We start from the raw sequence: 14,586 nt of genomic DNA, 5'->3' as shown, positions 1-14,586 counted from the left end.
TACAAAAGTTTTACATTTTAAATCATTTTAAATTAAAAATTAATCAACCCAGAATTTTTTAGGAATAGAACAGGGTTGACTACCTGATCTAAATTGATGTGGTTAAACTCGGTGCTGGACTCTATAAAAGGGGCCCAGGTGGCCTACTGGATTACGTGTTTGGTTGCTAACTCAAAGGTCAGCAGTTTGAAACCAGGAGCCAGCCCAAAGGAGACCAATGAGGCTTTCTACTCCCATCAGGAGTTAGTCTCAGAAACCCACGGAGCAGTTCTACTCTGCCCTGTAGGGTCCTATGAACTGGAATAGACTAATGGCAGGGAGGGAGCCACTTCTGAGTTAGGCATTCAGTAATTTGGGTGTTAGGATTTTTACTTGAGCATTTTTAAATTATTTTTTTGTTGCTAGTGATGAGAATATACACAATATTCAGTGTGTTTTTGTTTTAAGCAGAGAATACTGTTTTAATGTCTCAAGACGTACTGTCAGAGAGAAAGTTTTCAACCCTTGTTTGCCCGTTGATTAATTTTCTCTGTAGAGCTAAATGAAATCTACAAAAGAGCTTTTTCATCACAAATGAATTAACGTTAAGTACAATTTAAACAGGTTTCGATGGTCATCTTGACTTTCCAAAATTTGTTTTAAAAATTAAAATGAACATTCTTGAATTCCTTGCTATAGTTTCCCAAACTAGAAACCAAAGACTCTCTGCCATATCAAGTAGATTCCAACTCAGAGCAACTCTAGCGACAGGAGTAGTGGTTCCCCGGGACTTACCAAGACAACAGCCTCAGCTTTCTCCCTTGGAGAGGAGAGGCAGGTGGTTTTGACCTTGCGGTTAGCAAGTCACCTGCTGTAGGTTCTAAGAACGCATACACTTACAAAGATACTTAGAGCCCTGGGACAGGTTTGTTATTCACCTCATTTTCCTTAGTCATTGGTTGCTTTTATCTTTAAAGACGATTGAAACCACCAAAATCATTGTGATGTGCAGGAAGTGTTTCTTCCATGTATAAATAAATACATCATTGACGTGTGATTCATGAAAAGATAGATACCAGCGGTTTGGGATCGAAAACCTCCTCTTTTTGCACACTGTCAGCAATTGGAACTAGCCTGCTGTGAAACAATAGCCTGCTCCTCAAATAACCAGCCTCACTGCCATCGAACCAAAGAGCCTGCAGGATTTCGAGGTTCTTGAGTAGCAGCTGGGTAATATTTTGCCTCAGAAGGCATAATATTCCTGCAGAATTTTCCTTAAACCTTTAACTTTTTTCAGGTTAACCTTTTAAAGGCTCTTAGGAGCCTCCAACTTGGCCCTGGGGCTGAGCTCAGACATCCAGTGTTTATACCAGTGTTATCTCTGAAGTGTTCTATTTTAAATGTTCTGTTGGTTTGTGTCTATATACACCATATAATAGAGTTGATTGATTTTAATGGGAAATTGTGAATTTTGTGTTACAATTAAGTAAAATTAAGGCTTCTGACAGTTTTACTTTCTTTATCGTGTATTCTTTGGTACCCACTGACACACGGGTACTTAGCTCTGAATAGTCCAAATGAAGTCCTATTCGGGTCTAGGAATACACAAAACCAGTGAAACCAAAACCTAGCTGTCAGAATCACATGGGAGTGTTTTGTTGTGTTTTAATGATCTGTTTCCATGTTCCACCTAAGATCTATTAAGACAGACTCTAATGAAAGTGAGACTTAAGAATCTATGTGTTCCCAGACATAGCTGGTTTTTTAAAAGGACCTAACTAGATGACCGCTTTTAGAATGCACCTTTGGGAGATGAAACCATAGAGAAATACAGATGGGGATAGCTAGAAAAGTCAGGGGAAATACTACTTTTGAAGGGAGGAAAAGGGCTGTCTTTACAAGAGAGCGCTTTGAGAGTCGAAGGCGAAGATCTGGTTCTTGATTTGGTGGTAATGAGGATTTTCTATTTTTTTTGTAAGCAGTTTATTGGCATTTAATTCACCTATCATACAGTTCAATAGTTCAATCAGGACCAGAAGAGCTGTACAAGCATTGTCACAATCACCTTTAGAACATTTTCTCGCCCCCAGTCCCCATAGTTAAACCACTTAAATTGAGTTGTGTAACCATCATTAGTTCAAGAGAGTGCTCACTCCCTTCCCCCTCCCACATGCACTGTTTGCTCCTGCAACCCCCTCACCCTCCCAGTCTCCTGACCCCCACCCTACCTCACCTATTATCCACCCCCCCCACCCCCCGGTTATCTCTGTGCCTCTACTCCTGGGCTTCGCAAACTGGAAAACCCAACAAGAAGTTTTCTTTATAATAATTCACTGAACTGTTTTCGAACACTTGGCCTACCTAGTTGCTCTTACTAACTTTGGGGAAGTCCAAGACTTCTTCAAGTTTATATGTGCCTTTGCCTCAGGTGAAATAAATACAACCCTTTTAGTCTTTCCTGGAAGAGGTGAAGGAGCCCTGGTTGGTGGCACTGTTGGATAAGCACTGGACTGCTAACTGCAAGGTCAGTGTTCAAACCCACCAGCTGTTCTGTGGGAGTAAGAGGAGGCTACCTGCCCCCGTTCGGTTTATAGCCTTGGGAATCCTATATTGGTTTACTATGATTGAATATCAATTTCATGGCAATGAGTTTGGGACTTTTCTTTATCCTTTCCTGTAGAACCGTAGGCAATAGGATGGGGAGGTGAGGGTGAGGAGAGCTATTTGTGTGCTTTATTTTTTTCCCTTTGTGCCTTTTACACATATAATTGTGTATTGGGGATGCCAAAAGGGTAATTGATAAAAGTTTCTCTGGGGGCACAGGACAATCGTTGGAAGAAGGTTTTTAAGATTGAAGACTGCACTGATGAGAAACAGGTTCAGAAATTTGCAGCAAGGAATATTTTCTTTCTGTTACAGCAATGCGCCTGTGCATTCTGTGAGGGCAGCAATGGCCGTCCTGTGAGACGTTCATTGCGAAGCTTTCCCCAGGACACCCCACAACTCTGAGCTTGTCCTTTCAGTCTCCTTGTCTGTTTTAACTTACTGTGGATTGAGGACAGGTGTACAGGGCAAGGTTCATTGCCTTGCTCATGCTTTAAAAATCCTCTATCCTTCTCTTCATTTTCAGTACAGAGAAAGGCAGATTTCAGCAGAGCATCTGAACAAATATTTTTATTTCTATTTACTGTAATGCAAACAGACTTTTAAATCTGAGAGATTATTACTTTTCTGTACAAACCTACACATCCATTTCAACTTCTACAACAGACTCTCCTTTTTGGGGAGAACGATTTAACAATGGCTGGTGAAATGAAAGATGTTCATATAACCCATAAATTTCAAATGTAATGAATGCATAAAATTAATAAACTAGAACTACATTTATTAATGTGGATAAAAATCATAATGTAAAGTGAAAATCAAGGTTAGATAAGATATTCTTTTTTATCTCCCATTTCTCAAAGAATAGGTTTGTCCTGTGTATGAAAGAACTATGTTCGATGACTTTTACAAATATTAATTCTCACAAAACCTTGTGAAGTATATGGTGGTGCCCCTATTTTACATTTATTCATTAAAAATATACGTAATTTTGTATAGTAATAAAAACCTATTTTTTCAAAAAATATATACATATTAAGTACATGACAGTTCTAAGCACGGTAGACATAGCTGTGAATCAAACTATTGCTACATTCAGGTAGTCTTCATTCCTGTTGGGGAGAGAGATTTTAAAACAAGACTCTGCAACAATTGTATCCCAGGTGGTAATAATTCTATGAAGAAAACAAGGCAGGGTAGAGAGAGTAATAGGATAAATAAACTGAACCTCAGAAGTTGAAGGTGAAGAAACTGAAGCTCATATAAGCAACCTGCTGAGGATCACGCTATAAAATTTAAGTTGGGAATTCAACAGTGGAGCCCTTTTGGCGTAGTGCCTTACCTATTGGACTACTGATCAGAAGGTTAGCAGTTTGAACCCACCAGACTGTCTAAGGGAGAAAGATGAAGCTTTCTACTCCAGAAAGATTTACAGCCTCCAGAACTGTTCTTGTCTGTCCTATCGAGTCTCTATAAGTAGAGCTCAACTCGATGACAAGTTTGTTTGAGGATTTAAACTTAAATCAGCCTTAGGCTAGAGCAGTGGTTCTCAACCTTCCTAATGCCTCGACCCTTTAATACAGTTCCTCATGTTGTGGTGACCCCCGAACCATAAAAATTATTTTCATTGCTACTTCACAACTGTAGTTTTGCTACTGTCGCGACAGGTTGAGAACCGCTGAAGAGGCTTCTCTTGATAAAGGATGGTTAATTCTAGCAGTCATTCCTACTAAGGGAAAATACATTAATTACGTAATAACATCTCAGAGCAGCAACACTAGAAGAAAAAGAGCTGTTAATGGAACAAGATGTGGAGCAGTCTAGATAGGTTGAATACTTTGGACAGCCAACAAACTTCCCAAAATACCAGTTCTGTGTGGAGCCAAAAAATTCCAGTGAAGAAGTGAGGAAAAGACTTTTTAAAATGTTAGCTTTGTTTTTCTAATATTGATGTACATTTTTGTTCCTTTTACTTTCAGTGGTTACCAATGACTCAGGAGCCGAGCTTCCAAAAAATTGTTGAACAGTGTGATTTCCCAGAAGAACTTAAGTATGACTTCAATGATAGAGGTGTATTGAGACACACGGAGACACAAAGGCCTTTTGTCTTTAATTATTATGAAAATGTCTTTGAAAAAAATATCAAGCGCTACCAGGCCCTTGGACATTTGCTTGAACAATTCATTTATGAACTTTTGGAGAAAGTTTGCAAATTACAAAAAATACATATCCCACTTGACACTGATGAAGAATCAAGAAGTTTCTTTTTTATGAATGAGAGTGCACTAACCAATCATCATCCTGCTCTTCTCGCCCTCCTTCAAGACCATGGGGTTTTCCAAGCTGGACAGTGGAGTCAGCAGGCAATATTACACCATGGCCTTCACCAGGGGAGTCAGATACCATGCATTCAAATGGCATTACAGGCCCACTATGGTGTGATTGTGGCAAACCCCAATGACAGCTTTGTGGGCCTAAAAATGGAAAAAGAGTGGGAAAGCCTTTTGGCACAAAATATTGAACCCTCTTCCCTGAAAAGAATTGAACCTGACAGCTTTGCATCTCTCCAGCAGCCTCCCCAGTGCATTCCAGACAGATGCAGTATCACCCCAGAAGAGCACGTGGCTTACATTTGGGATCACTTCATTTCAAAGACGGACGAGCAGAATGTTGTCGTCATCGCACATGGTTATGGAGGGTTGGTTTTTATGGACCTACTTGCTCATAGAAAGTGGGAGGTGATGAATAAGGTGTGTGCTGTTGCACTTATTGACTCTGAACATCATGTAGGCCATCAGCTGGGAAATGACGGTCAGTTATTAGCCTGGATAAAGCACCACTGCCGTGAATGGGTGACAAGCCCGAAGCCTTTGGATAAACCCGCAACTACTGTTTTGAGGAAAGATTTTCCTATGGTTTCTGCGGGCACAGAAGACCGCAGCTTAGCCCCTTCTTCTAGCCTCCAGTCCATTTTCAAATACTTCAAAAAGGCTTTGAAAGCCAAAACAACTACTAAATTCTCTCGGATGCCAATAGCAACTAGAAGCTCCACAAAAAGGAAGTAAAGCACTTAAGTTGGTTTTTGTTATCTAAGATTTTGGGGGGGGGGGCGGGGGGGGGTGTCCTTATGTAAGTATGCAGATGCCAGAAGGGAAACCTTGAAGGACTCCGAGGTCACACACAGTACTGTGTTCAGGCTTGAGCCTTGATTGGTTCTTTTGCAAACAGAACCTCTATCCCCCTTTGTAGCCTAGTGACGGACGGACGACCAAATCATTGCCATCACGGACACTGCGAAGGAGTCAAGTTTGAGGTGCTTTCTTATGAAACGCTATTTTCCTAAAGTTTATAAGAATCGCACCATATTATAATTTGGGGAAATGAAAGTTTAATTCTGATTTTGATTGCCTTGTTAAAAGTATAAGTGAACATAAAGAAAAACTAAATATAAGGAACACTCCATTTGTATATGTATGTTCTTTTGTTTCGATTTTTTTGTTTTGTGTGTGTGTGTGTGTGTGTGTGTGTGTGTGTTTACTCATACTTTCAACTACTATTTGAGTACCGGTACCTGCGTTTGCCGGTCCATATTGGGTGCTGGGGCACAGTGGCAAACACGGCCAACTTTGCCTTTATTCTTATGGGATTCACATTGAACAAAGAATGACAAGCTGAAGCAGGTTAATAAGTGAAGGGTCCCCTGGAACCTCTCGCGTACCCTCAGTGGGCAGAGCAGTGGTTAGTTAGCCCTGAGGACTGTATCCTAGGGAAAGGGTTACCTGAGGCAGAGACCCGGAGGCAGGGGAGAGAAATTAATTTCAGCTTGAGCTAAAAGATGAAGAAGCAGTAGTTGGAAGGTTAAGCTTGAAAAGCTAAGAAAGAAAAAGAAACAGCAGTTCATGTAAGACTGTTTTATCGTGGTTAAGGTTTTCGACTTTATTGATAGTGTGAGCCACTGGATAGACTTTTGAGAGTTTTTTTTATAGCTTTTTAAGAGAAGAGTATATAATCAGGTTTACATTTCAGAAAGAACATTCTGGTAAATGGAAGACAAGCTTGGAAGAAAGGAGACCAATTTAAAAATTCTAACAAGAGAAATATTTAATTAATTCAACTAAATTTTGTGAGTAATTGGCTATAGGAACAAGCAGAAGAAAATAACCAGTGTGATTCCTAGATTTCTATCCATCAAAACTAGGTGACCATATCTCTGGTGGAAAAGCTTCATAAATACGCAGTCTCCTCTAGAGACTTAAACAGGAAAAGGACGACAAATTATCTTTTAATTCTGCCCATAGATAAAAGGGAACCCCTAATAGATATTACACTTGAAAACACTCTGCCACATTTAATAGCAATAGTCAACTTTAGTGTTTACTTTAAGTCTAGTATATGCTATAATTTCTTATTAGCAGAGACATAGTATCTCAAATTTCTCTTTCTGCTCCATGTCTTGAGTGGCATGATGAAAAGTAAACCACTGAACTGTAAATCAGAGTTTATGTTTTCAAATATTCTTAGCCTTGCGTAAACTAGCTAATCTCTCCAAACCCTCATTTCCCATTTTGTAAATGAACAAGATGGGCTTTGAAGTCCCTTCAACACAGATACTCTAGAGTACATGAAATCCACCTAATGTGAACAATATGAAAAAAAGTACAAATGTCACTATAAAAAATGTAATTGTAAAAATGGTGCAACATTGGGCCTCATCTGATGTCGGGGGAGGAGAAAAAGATCAAGATCAGCATCAACAACAGCCCAAGGCTGACTCCTATGAGTTGAAGGTCAGATATATCTCTCCTTTCCATGCTTTCGACTAATTCTGACACCTGCTGTCCCTCCCTGGCACTCTCTCCTTCCCTGCTGGATTCAGTAGTTGGTTACAATGGCCACACACAACTCACAGATTGTTCTCAGGTTTATGGGGCTCATTAGGGAAGTAACGGGATCAGGATCAAGGTGGAAGTAATAGGAACAATTCAGAATACTGTTCACTGATCAGGACAAATTCTGTTCAGCTGCTGCCACTGAGCATGGTTCTCAGCCCTGCTCAGCCAAGTGTTACAACTCGTTAACTTCCCTGACAGGTGACTGATGGAACCTGACAGGTGACTGATGGAACCCCACCCCACCAGGAAACCTCCTCCTAAAGATATTCAATTACCTTCCTCCGTGGGTTGGCACTCCCACAGTAGCTTCCTCGCTGTTTGAGCTGGGAAGCCCACTACATCTTCTCATGCCACTCTCCTGGTTCTGATGCTGCCATTTCCCTGCCACTGGACACTGCTATGAGCCCTACTGCTTCTTGCCATCTCCCACCTAAGCACAGCACCCTCAGTTACTGAAAAAAAAAAAACATACTCCACTCCTGGCTTCTCTTCTTGTGATAGTGAGGCTCCCCATTACAACCTATAAGATTCATTGAATAATCCCCTTCCTGGGTTCCATGCAGCTTACTTGCATTAGCAGGTGGGTCACGCCCTCATTTGCATAACCCCACCCAATCATTTGTGGGAATTACAAAACAAGCTATGCAATAGTAATTAACTGCACCACAGGTACTTGCATTTAATTAACTGAATTTACTCTTTAACTGGTCAATTCTCATAACCCCTTGATGTATTGACCAGCTAAATTTATTTGTTATCTATTGTTACACAACGAATTATTCCAAAGCTTGGTGATTTTAAACAACAGGCATTTATTATCTCACTCTTGCTGCTAGTCAGGAATTCGGAGCAGTGATTCTGGCACAGACTCTTTCATGAGGGTGTGTTTGCAAGACTACCTGAAACTGGGAATTGACAGTTTGTTCTCAGAAGGCCTCACGTTCCTGCTCGCTGTGGCAAGAGTACTTAGCTCTTCACCTCATGGACCACTTCTATAGGCTGCTGGAGTGTCCCTGTGACATAACAGCGAAGTTTTCTTCAGAATGAGTAATACAAGAGAGCAAGCAAGTAGGAAACTACACTCTCTTATTGCCCAGTCTACAAGATTGCATGAGGCTCCATTTTTTCCTATTGGTTAGGAGTTTCCAAATCTAAGGAGCGAGGAGGTTGGCTCCAGCTCTGGAAAAGGGTATGAAAGAATTTGTGGACAGACCAAATTTAAGCCACATTAGAAATTATGTCAACTGAAATTTAAGATAAAGCAACTCAACTCGGTTATAAAACTATCTTGTTCTTGTTTCTTTTATATTTTTCTTGTTAGAATAAGCAGCTCTGTGTGTGGTTTTTGTTTGTATATAGTGTTGTTAAATCAGCTTCAATCTTAAATATCACAAAACAAAGCACAGCCTAGTTCAATAATCTTAATCATTGTTAGGATGGCAAGTCCATCTTGTGGCTATTGTGTAAACCCATCTTATTCGAAGCTGGTTTTCTTTTTCATTGTTGTCAGAGACAAGAAATACTGCTGTTGAAAACAAAGCCTCACTAATAATCCTGCCTATCACCTGCCCAGATGCTCAAGCCAGACGACTGATTTCTCCTTGTTTTCCCCCTAAGTCCCAGTTGGTCACCAGTTTTGCCATTTTTACCTCTTAAATATCTTGTAAATCTGTCCCCTTATCTTCATCTCTTTCACGCATACTTTGATCTGAACTATTAGCATCTCATACAAAACAAAAACCAAACTTGTTGTTATCCAGTCAATTCTGAGTCATGACAGCCCTGTAGGACAGAGAACTGCCCTCATGGGTTTCCAAGACTGTAAATCTCTAAAGAAGTAGAATATCTCATCTGTCTCTCGTTGAACAGATGGGGGGGTTTGAACTGATGACCTTGTCGGGTGTTGTGGTAGACACTAAGGATACAGCAGAAAATCAGAACGGTGTCCACTTTGCATGAAACACAAATGTTTAGATCTTTACAGTCATGCTTTGTCTTCAACGTTTTCATAGAGGCATTGATAAAGAACTTTCCACCATATGAAAAACAACGCGGGCAAGCTATCTGGCAGTCGTCAGTAGTTCTGCTGTGGAAAACGTGGTGGGAAGAGCTGTGAAGAAATGGAGTTTGCCAGTGCCCTGTGCAAAGCAGCTTCGACTTAGCTCTACCAGTTTCCAAGCAATTAGATGAGCCGAGGGCATTCAGACCTTATGCTTATTCTATTTGAGTTCTAATGGGAAAAAGAAATTATATCTATATGTCTATATATATCTATATCTCCTGTTAGCTAAACAGAACACTGGTAACCTGGATTTCGGTCCAGTGCCATTACTAGCCATCTCTACGTCAGCTTCATTTTCATATTAAACTTCCTAAATGAGCTGGGTGGAGAGATAAATACTGAAGTGTGGCTTACTACGTTCCAAGCAAAAGAAGCTAGTCAAAAAGGTAGCAAACACCGGGGAGTTTACAGCTGAAGGACACTTGTGAAGTGGCTGTTTAAACAGGGCCAAAATAGACAGGCTTAGAAGGGATCTTCAAGGGAGTTCACACAAGCGAACAGAAGTCCCACGCTCCTTGCTACACTCCTCTGGGGCGCGCCCGACACCAATGTCGCTCACCGGCACCGAGAACGGGCCACGCCCCGGGTCGCGTGACGTCATACGGCGGCGACGAGGGAGACGGGCAAAGGCGGGACTTCCGGCTCTCGCTGACCCCCTCCTTCCTGACGAGAGCAGGAAGTGCGACTGCGTGCAGGGAGCCGAGCGTGGAGAAACGGCCGAGGCGGGGGCCCCGGAGCGACCCTGCCCGCCTAGGTGTTAGCTCGAGACGTTCCTTCACCTTGCGCCTACGGGAGCGGTTGTCTCTGGTAATGGATACGTTTCTTCCGGGTGTGTGTGTGTGTGTGTGTGTGTTGCTAACGGTTAACGTGCACGTTCGAGTCCAGCCAGGGACACTTCGAACAACCCACCACTGAAAACCCCTTGCAGCACAGATCTCTGAAGCCTAGGTCGCCATGAGTCGGAATGAACTAAAAGTAATTGGTCTGGATGCATTACCGGAACACGGGCCGTGTTTCCCAAAATGATGTTCTTGAGGACTTCGTTTGCATTTTTTATTTCTGTGGTGTTCTACAAATCTTGAGCCAGTTTCAAGTCGAATCAATGACAGTGATGTTTAAAGACTGGCGTTTCCAGTAAGTAAACAGACTTATAAATATGTTGGGGCTTCAAAAAGTTCTTGGAAAAATGGAATTAAAGGGCAATAGAAGTTTGCCAAGAACGATTTAAATCCCTCTTGCACTGTGGTAGAGTAATGGAGAGTGCTATGAGCACCAACAGGAAAACTTGCTCAAAAGTACGAGGTTGAAACATAACAGACTCAGCTAGAAAAAAGTAAGCAAAGGAGAACCTCATGAAAACTCTCATGGTAATAAATTTGTACTTTAACTGGCAGCAGTACACTTTGACAGTGATGTGGGTACCATTCATCAGATTTGCACTGGCTATAGGGAAAATGGGGAGAGAACAAATCAGGAGGCTAGATGGTATAGCTAAGAAAAATGGCAAAGTAGAATGAGTATAATGTCGAGTGGAGAGCAGACAGTAATGAAATTATTGCCATTTTGTGCCTCTAGCAACTAGTTGGACAGCATTCCTCCCTGAAACAGAACACAATATTCTGTTGGGATGAACAGGTTGGGAAGAGAAAGAGAGAGTATTATTTGCATTTGAGGTAGCTTTTTGATGCATGGTGATTAAAGCCAGGGAAATATGTCAGAAAAAAGGAAGGACAGAGAGCTCAGGTACACCTACCTGTAAGGGATGGACATCTGGTAATTAGTATACAGGCATTCCAGTGACTTAAGTTGTCAGAGGGGAAACTTTGGAGCAATGTCATTAAATGAAATCAAGGGAAGAAGGACTTTTTATATGTTTGTACTTTACTAAAACTCAAATGTTTATTGGTTTGTTTGTTTTTTAGCTTCACATTTGACACTGGTTTCACTTCTCTAAGCATCTTCATCCTGTTTGAACATAGAATATACAGGCATTAGGGTTAAAACAGAAGTGTGTTACACAAGGAGACTTTGAAAGTTTGTGGGAAAGTGGCGTTTAAAAAATAAAGGAATTTTTCCACCAACTCTTTAGAGCCCCCTTGTATATATTACTCCCAATTTTGGACATTTTCTTTGGCAGTAACATTTGCTGTAAAATAATGACTGGACCGGAGAGGAGTTTGATGTGTTTTGTAAGCAGTCGATTGCTACAGATTGATAAGCACTGTTTGGTACAGCAGGCCCTAAGGGCTTTTCACCCGTCACTATCTCCTTGAGCCTTCCTTTTTGCGAGGCTCTTGTCTGAGCACAAAGCCTCTATCTGAGCTTCCTGTAGAATGGGAAAGGATGTAGCCTCAGGATCTCAGCCACATCGGTGAGCTGTAACTTTGTTATACAGTAAGGTTGATCTTCTTGGGCTCTTAGAAACCAATCTACTAAGGATATTCAAGATCTCTTCTGCCTAAAGCAATAGTGAACTTCATGCCTAAAATAAAAATCAAACAAATTTAAACCTTTTGCTCAGTGAGAGGTGATGGGCACAAAGCCAGAGAGTATAGGGAAAAAATAGTTGTTCTGAGAACCTGCTTTGTATTTTTGAGATCAATTGTATTTTGGTATCTCAAATTTATATTTACAAAATTAGTTGAGTTTGTGTTTTGTTTTTCAGCTCTTTAACTCTTTGTTGCATGTCTCTCTTTTAGAGAAATTTCCTCGGATGCCTGCCCTTCTCAAAATGAGTGTTAGTCTCATCTTGGTAAGAAGACCTTTTGCTAGGTTTTTCATGCCATTTACTCTTCAAAGGAAAAGAAGAGACTTATATTCAATACTTCTACACAGACCCATGACTTCCAAAATACCAGCTGTGTCCTCTCCTAATAAGGAGAAAACGTCATCTCCGGAAGAGCTAGAATTGGATGCGTGGAAAACGACAATGAAATCTAGTGTGCAAGGTGTTGCAGCAGTTTCAAGTAGCACAGATGCAAAAGACCCTGTAGCTGCCACAAAAGAATTAATTGAGGTGTGGAGATTACTTGGCAAAGAAGTACCAGAACACATCAGTGAAGAAGACCTCAAAATCCTTATAGAAAATACTTCTAAGACATCCAAAAAGAAATATTTAAAATATTTGTATATTAAGGAAAAATTGAAAAAAGCTAGGCAAGTAAAAAAGGAAATGAAAGCTGCAGCAAGGGAAGAAGCGAAACAAGAGAAGCTGCTAGAGACCCCTGAGGAAGACAAACAGCGAGGCTTTCTCTTTCTCCGGCTTTGGGACAGGAGCATAAACAATGCAATGGGCTGGAAGGGTGCACAGGCCATGCAGTTTGGACAGCCTTTGGTTTTTGACATGGCTTACGATAATTACATGAAACCGAAAGAGCTGCAGAATGCCGTCTCCCAGCTTTTGGAAAGTGAAGGTTGTAACAGAAGAGATGTTGATCCTTTCCACCTGTACTTCTGCAATCTTAAAACAGACAGTAATTATCAGAGGGAGTTGGTTAAACGTTACAAAGAGAAATGGGACAAACTGCTTTTAACAACAACAGATAAGTCTTATGTAGATTTGTTTCCAAAAGGCAATATTATCTACTTAACTGCGGATTCTCCCAATGTTATGACTACTTTTAAGCATGACAAAATTTATATAATTGGCTCTTTTGTTGATAAAAATGTGCAGCCTGGTACATCACTTGCCAATGCAAAACGGCTAAAGCTGGCAACAGAATGCCTTCCATTAGATAAGTATTTACAGTGGGAAACTGGTACCAAAAATTTAACGTTAGACCAAATGATGCGTATTTTGTTATGTCTGAAAAATATGGGTAGTTGGGAAGAGGCTTTGAAGTTTGTTCCCAGGAGAAAACATACTGGTTATGTGGATATTTCTCAACATTCTGAAGAGTTTTCCAACCAGTTGAAGAACTCCAAGACTAATCATCTGTTTTCAAAGGCTCTAAATGTGCGCACAAGGAGAAGATAGCTTGAGGGATAAAGCGTGATAGCTTATAAGGTAAATGGATAGGAAATAAAGTCCTCTTATTTGTGTATTTCTTCCTGAATCAAATTCACGTGGCAGTATTGTGTCTTTTTTCCCAATTAGCTAAATGTCTGCAAACCTTTGGAAATACTATATACAGTGAAGAGAGGCATAAAGTGGGAAAAGTAAGAACTCCAAGGTTTTATTTAATGTGTACAACAACAAAAATTGTACTATAATTTTTGCCTTTTTTATGGACAGTTTTTGTTTCATACTCCATTTTCCTTCAAATTTCTGTATTCTTGTAACAGCTAACTCCATCAAAAATAACTATTGAAAGGACTTCGACATGTTAGGTGGTGGTTTGCTGCTTGTGAAATAGCTGATACCATGCTAGGCATGTCATAAGCACTAAAGCATCTAACGGAATCCTTGCTAAACAAAAAAGTCCAGATGTCTCTTGGGCATCTCATGATATTTAACTGCACTATTTTTATTTCATTTTTTTCTGTACTATTAAAAATGGGTTTCGGAGTATAAGGTTCATTTTTTATCCTCAGGAAAAAGGGGGGATCCTTTTTTTTTGTTGGTTAGTAGTGAATCTTACTTGCCCTACTGTGTGTTTAAAAGATAAATACACCATCAAATCAGTCTCCTCTCATGTTCCAGTGGACAGAGTACAACTGCCTCAGGGTTTCCAAGGGCTCGAGGCCTTTATGGAAGCAAACAAGCACCTCTTAGTCCTGTGGAGCGGCTGGTAGATCTGAGCTGGTTTGCAGCCACGAGCTGTACTGCGCCGCCAAGCCTCCTAGTGTAGCTTTCCTTTCTATATGCGTCAATGCCCCAGACTTTGTTTTACATTTTAAGGTTAGGAAATTTTAGACTTTTATCTCAAAGCACCTGATAATGCAGAATTATTCCTAGGAAGCTGTTTCCATTACGTGTTTCATTTGTCTTTCTGCAAAGACTGTTAGCCAAATTTTCATGTAAAAACCATTTCTAATCTTTTGCTGTTTCTAAACAACCTTTGCCCTTCTAATTTTTAATAATTAAGAGCAAAAGAGAAAAGTAAGTTT

At 40.5% G+C, this 14,586-nt stretch overlaps 2 protein-coding genes across 2 annotated transcripts; both read left to right on the top strand.

The window, feature by feature from the left end:
• Positions 1-4,571: 4,571 nt before the first annotated feature.
• On the top strand, positions 4,572-5,648 carry LOC142441532 (putative protein ARB2BP). The gene has a single exon (XM_075543476.1). The coding sequence runs from the start codon at positions 4,572-4,574 to the stop codon at positions 5,646-5,648; it is 1,077 nt and encodes a 358-aa protein (XP_075399591.1).
• A 4,556-nt stretch (positions 5,649-10,204) lies between these two features.
• TRMT10C (tRNA methyltransferase 10C, mitochondrial RNase P subunit) lies at positions 10,205-14,044 on the top strand. The gene is made up of 2 exons (XM_075542601.1): positions 10,205-10,344; positions 12,237-14,044. The coding sequence occupies exon 2, from the start codon at positions 12,251-12,253 to the stop codon at positions 13,511-13,513; it is 1,263 nt and encodes a 420-aa protein (XP_075398716.1). The 5' UTR covers positions 10,205-10,344; positions 12,237-12,250; the 3' UTR covers positions 13,514-14,044.
• Positions 14,045-14,586: the final 542 nt, after the last annotated feature.

The sequence above is a fragment of the Tenrec ecaudatus genome, chromosome 2, assembly GCF_050624435.1.
Source record: "Tenrec ecaudatus isolate mTenEca1 chromosome 2, mTenEca1.hap1, whole genome shotgun sequence".
NCBI classification, from domain to species: domain Eukaryota; kingdom Metazoa; phylum Chordata; class Mammalia; order Afrosoricida; family Tenrecidae; genus Tenrec; species Tenrec ecaudatus.
This window is presented reverse-complemented; position numbering and strand designations above follow the sequence as displayed.

Bases quoted from the DNA above. Each gene is read 5' to 3' on its own strand.
- LOC142441532 (XM_075543476.1), top strand. From the start codon at position 4,572: ATGACTCAGGAGCCGAGCTTCCAAAAAATTGTTGAACAGTGTGATTTC.
- TRMT10C (XM_075542601.1), top strand. From the start codon at position 12,251: ATGCCTGCCCTTCTCAAAATGAGTGTTAGTCTCATCTTGGTAAGAAGA.